The sequence below is a fragment of the Triticum dicoccoides genome, chromosome 7B (assembly GCF_002162155.2).
Source record: "Triticum dicoccoides isolate Atlit2015 ecotype Zavitan chromosome 7B, WEW_v2.0, whole genome shotgun sequence".
Lineage (NCBI taxonomy): Eukaryota > Viridiplantae > Streptophyta > Magnoliopsida > Poales > Poaceae > Triticum > Triticum dicoccoides.
This window is the reverse complement of record NC_041393.1, coordinates 650,186,627-650,190,696: the sequence shown is the minus strand read 5'-3', so window position 1 is coordinate 650,190,696 and position 4,070 is coordinate 650,186,627. Positions and strand designations below refer to the sequence as shown.

Here is a 4,070-nt window from a genome sequence, read left to right as displayed (position 1 = left end):
CAAAATGTAAATACATGTTGAATAATTTAGTGATATACGATGAACAATTTTTTGAATTGTGGACAATTTTTTTTTAAAGTGAACCAAATTTGAAACTGTGAACAATTCTTGAAATCATGAGCAAAATGAAAAACGTTTCTGAAAACAAAGGATACAATAAAAACGAAAAGGGATAAATAAAAGGAAAGGGAAAAAGGAAAGAAATCGAAGCAGAAACGAAAAAAAAACACAACAAAAAAGAAAAAGAAAAAGGAGAAGGAAAACAGAGAAAAAACAGAAAACCGGCAAAAAGAAAAAAACAGACAAAAAGTCGGTTGAGGGATCCTTCTAGAAGGTTCCCGAAACCAGTTTGCCTGCTTTGACGCTGGAATTCGGCCGGCCCGTTTCGCGGTGCTCTCTCGAGCGCTTCAGCGGAAGCGCAGCATCCGGACGCTGGCGGGCGTCAAATAGGAAACGCCGTCTTGCCTGTCGATTGTACTACGAGGCACTCCTCCCCGCTCGCTAGTCGTGCCGTGCCGGGCTGGCACGCGTGCCTGGCAAGGCAGCCCAGGCACGGCCCTAGCCGGGCCACGTGCCAGGCACGGCCCACTAAACCACGTGCCGTGCCGGCCCGTGATGGGCCAGGCACACGGGCTATCGTGCTGGCCCGACAAGACCGGCCCGTTTGGACAGGTTTGGTTCCGTCCGAAGTGCGCAGCGGTATAGCGTTCATATCCTAACAAACCCTAGACCTACACCCTCTCACGGCGCCGCCGCCGCCGCCGCCGCGCCTGCGAAAGAAAGAAGTCGCTCCGATGGACGACAAGGCGAGCAGTCCGCAACAGCGCTCCAGCGACGCGTCCGAGGTTCTGGGCCACATCCGTGGGCACTACAAGGAGGCGCTCGGCCGGCTGCCGTTGAAGGAGCTGCCGGAGCTCATCCCCTCGCTCCTCGGCGCCGGCTTCTGCTTCGGGCTCCTCGACCCCGTCTCCAACATCATCTTCAACACCGTGTCCAGCAGCAAGGACGACGGCGCCGCCAAGAAGATGTCGAAGAAGAGGAAGAGAAGATCGCAGATTGAGGCAGACTTGCTCCAAGATTCCAGCGACGGCGTCGTCCAGCGGTCGCTCAGCGGCCTCGTCACCTTCCTCGTCTGCCGCTTCCGCTACCTACACAGGCGGGAAGCTCTGCGCTACCTCCGGCTGGCCAAGGCTGATCTCGATTTGGCTGCCCGCCTCGTCCAGCTCGACCGTGGGATCACATCGGCCATCTGCTCCTCCCCCCTTACCACCAAGATAGCTCCATTGACCACCGCCGTCACGGTGGCCCTCAAGTGCGCCGCCACCACGGCGAAGCACCCCTGCCCTTCCACATTCACGGCCAACTGGTCATCCATGTCATCCCCTCCGACTTCACCACCAGACACCACCGACCGTCTTCACAAGTTGCTCCCCACTTTACCTCAGCTGGGGCTCGGGCTTGGCCACCTCGATGCGTCTCAGATTCGAACTCTAAGATCGCATCTCACTAGGTGGATGAAATGCAACAAGGGGATGAAGGTTCCCCTTGAACTAAGGGCGTCCATTAGCTCTGTGCTTCTTGATAAAATCCACAGTATCTACCTGGAGGCAATTGCAGACCTTCCAAGGGACGCCTTGTGCCAGCGCCACCATCGCGGCCTCCTCAAGGCTGGTTACTGCTTTGGCCCCATTGATGACCCTGTCTCCAACGTCCTACTCAACACCATTTGGTATGACACTGCATTCCCAACTCAAGATGAGTTTCTGGTAGACATGCTCTGCACTAAAAGCCTTGCACGCTTGGAACAACGCTCAATGGCTGGCCTTGTGACATTTGTTCGTGCCCTGTTCCCTGAACTCGCTGAGAATGTCGCCATGTTATATCTACTTAAGGCTAATGCCAACCTTCGTGAAGCCATTGCAAAGCTGCAGCTAGAACATCATCATTTGTCTGGATCCTACAAGAAAGCGTACAAGATAGCTGCTCAGGTAGCATGTCACGCGAACCCAAAAGCGCTACGAGAGTTTGCCCTGTCAACTGCGCCATCAGTCATGTCCTCTGTGCGATCACTTGTGAAAACCGCTGCACACACATTATCCTCCAGAGAAGTCGGTGACATCTCTGCCCTGTTGATATCTCTAAGGCCGTCAGTCCAGAAAGTTCCCAAATTGGAGCCCCGTGCGTCTAGTTTTGTCTCACGCCGCCAGGCAAGGTTCGAGGTTGATCAAAATTTCTTTCGTGACACGGTTGAAGCTGCACTGAGAGAATTTTCAAAGCAATCTGTGGTGGGTTCATTTTCCAATCGATCTTCACTACTGCTAATGTGCTCACTGATTTATTACACTGTCTGCCTTGTTGTAGGAGGGGATTGAGTATCAGCTTCATGTTATATGTGGTGTGAATGCACAAGTAACAGAGAATGGGGAGTACGGTTTCTACGACCTCGCAGATGGGTACCCATACTGTCATATCAACTTCTATGCAGCACCAAAGGGTTCACCTTCTGAAGCTGGCACAGCCCCCACTCTGTTTTTCGTTGAATGTAGCAATGTCGATGAAGATGAAAATGTGCTGCGTTGTAGTGTGGTAGATCCATCGACCGATGATGGTAAACTTTTCTTGTGCCTGCTTAAGCTTTCTGCATTAATAGATGCTGCTTTACTAGTTTTGCACGCATTCATAAACCAAAACACACACACACACACGGCACTGGTTTTTTTTATGTTTGCTATACTCTTTGTGGATTAAACTACCTAAGAATGAAATGATTGATTGAAATGGATTGTTAGGCTGTTGTTGTCCTCAAATACCCCTTTTGTGCTATGTGCAGTGGTAGATACTGAAACTGTTTTATCTATAAGCAAAAGCTTTACTTGACTGTTAACGCGAGACACTTTGTCATTTAGAAGGTGGTTTTGGTCAGTTGTGATGACCTGCAGCTAATTATCGTTTCTTGTTTTGCTCTGTAAAAAGGCCGTTGTTACCACTCTTGAGTATAGAGGGACCAGACTTGTGCATCCTTCTTCTGGAACATACCATGGGTGTGACGCAGAGTTTGAAGAAATTGCTTCTGATGGATATGGACTCACCATCGATGAACTTATCTACCATGGGATGCGCAGAAGTGAGTTTATGGGCTGGTTGCCTGAAGAGGATTCAATCCATTTTGATCCACGATGGGACGTAAAATTTGCCTGTTATATAAATGATGCTGCTAAGCCAGGGAGAACACCTGTTCAATCAAATGGGCTCATCGCGCCATAATACTTCTTTTTTTGTGGTTGTGCTGTCATATTTCAAAATGTACTTTTAGTATTTTGAAGTATGTACGCTGTGTATGCATGATATATATAGTAATGTCGATCTGTTCTTGTTATTGTCATATAATTGTTGCCGAACTTGAAACATTCAGACTGTATAACGATGTGTCATCATCTTGTTTTTTTTTTTGAGGTAAAGCAAAGCTTCATTACTTAATTGTGGTGGGGCAAATCGCCCTCAACACAAATGCCCACATGGGCAGGAACATCGTTCTCCCACACCACAAAGTGGCCTGGCTCACAAAAACGGCCCGATTTAGCGAGCTCATGAGCTACGGAATTAGCATTACGCCTACACACTGAGATGATAAATTTGGAGAACCATAGCTTCAGTGTTGTAGCTTCATGTCCTCGATGACCGACGCATAAATGGAAGAGTCGACCTTTGCCATGTCCAGCGCGTGCACCAGCAATTGTGAATCAGTCTCGAACTGCACCCTCACCATTCCCAGTTCCGCTGCCGCGTTAATGGCCTGTGACATGGCAGAAACCTCAGTGCCAAAAGCATCAGAAATGTGTTCCTGTCGTCCCGCCCTTGCATGCGCCAGGTTCCCATCCGCCGTCCTGATCGCAACTCCCTACCCTGCAAAATGTTCCCCAGGAATGAAGGAGCCATCGGTGTTAGCTTTATAGTAATCTTCGGCCGGAGGACGCCATTTCTCTAGGTTGGTTTTAACAGTGGCTTTGCAGAAGATTTGATGATACTCCAGGACACTGCTTCGTGTTCTTCGTGCCACTTCCTCAGGTGAC

The 4,070-nt window shown here is 49.5% G+C and overlaps 1 protein-coding gene across 1 annotated transcript; it reads left to right on the top strand.

Annotated features, from left to right (window-relative positions):
• Positions 1–726: 726 nt before the first annotated feature.
• On the top strand, positions 727–3,349 carry LOC119340625. The gene is made up of 3 exons (XM_037612545.1): positions 727–2,285; positions 2,362–2,608; positions 2,974–3,349. Exons 1-3 carry the CDS (start codon positions 795–797, stop codon positions 2,991–2,993), a joined length of 1,758 nt encoding a protein of 585 aa, XP_037468442.1. The 5' UTR covers positions 727–794; the 3' UTR covers positions 2,994–3,349.
• Positions 3,350–4,070: the final 721 nt, after the last annotated feature.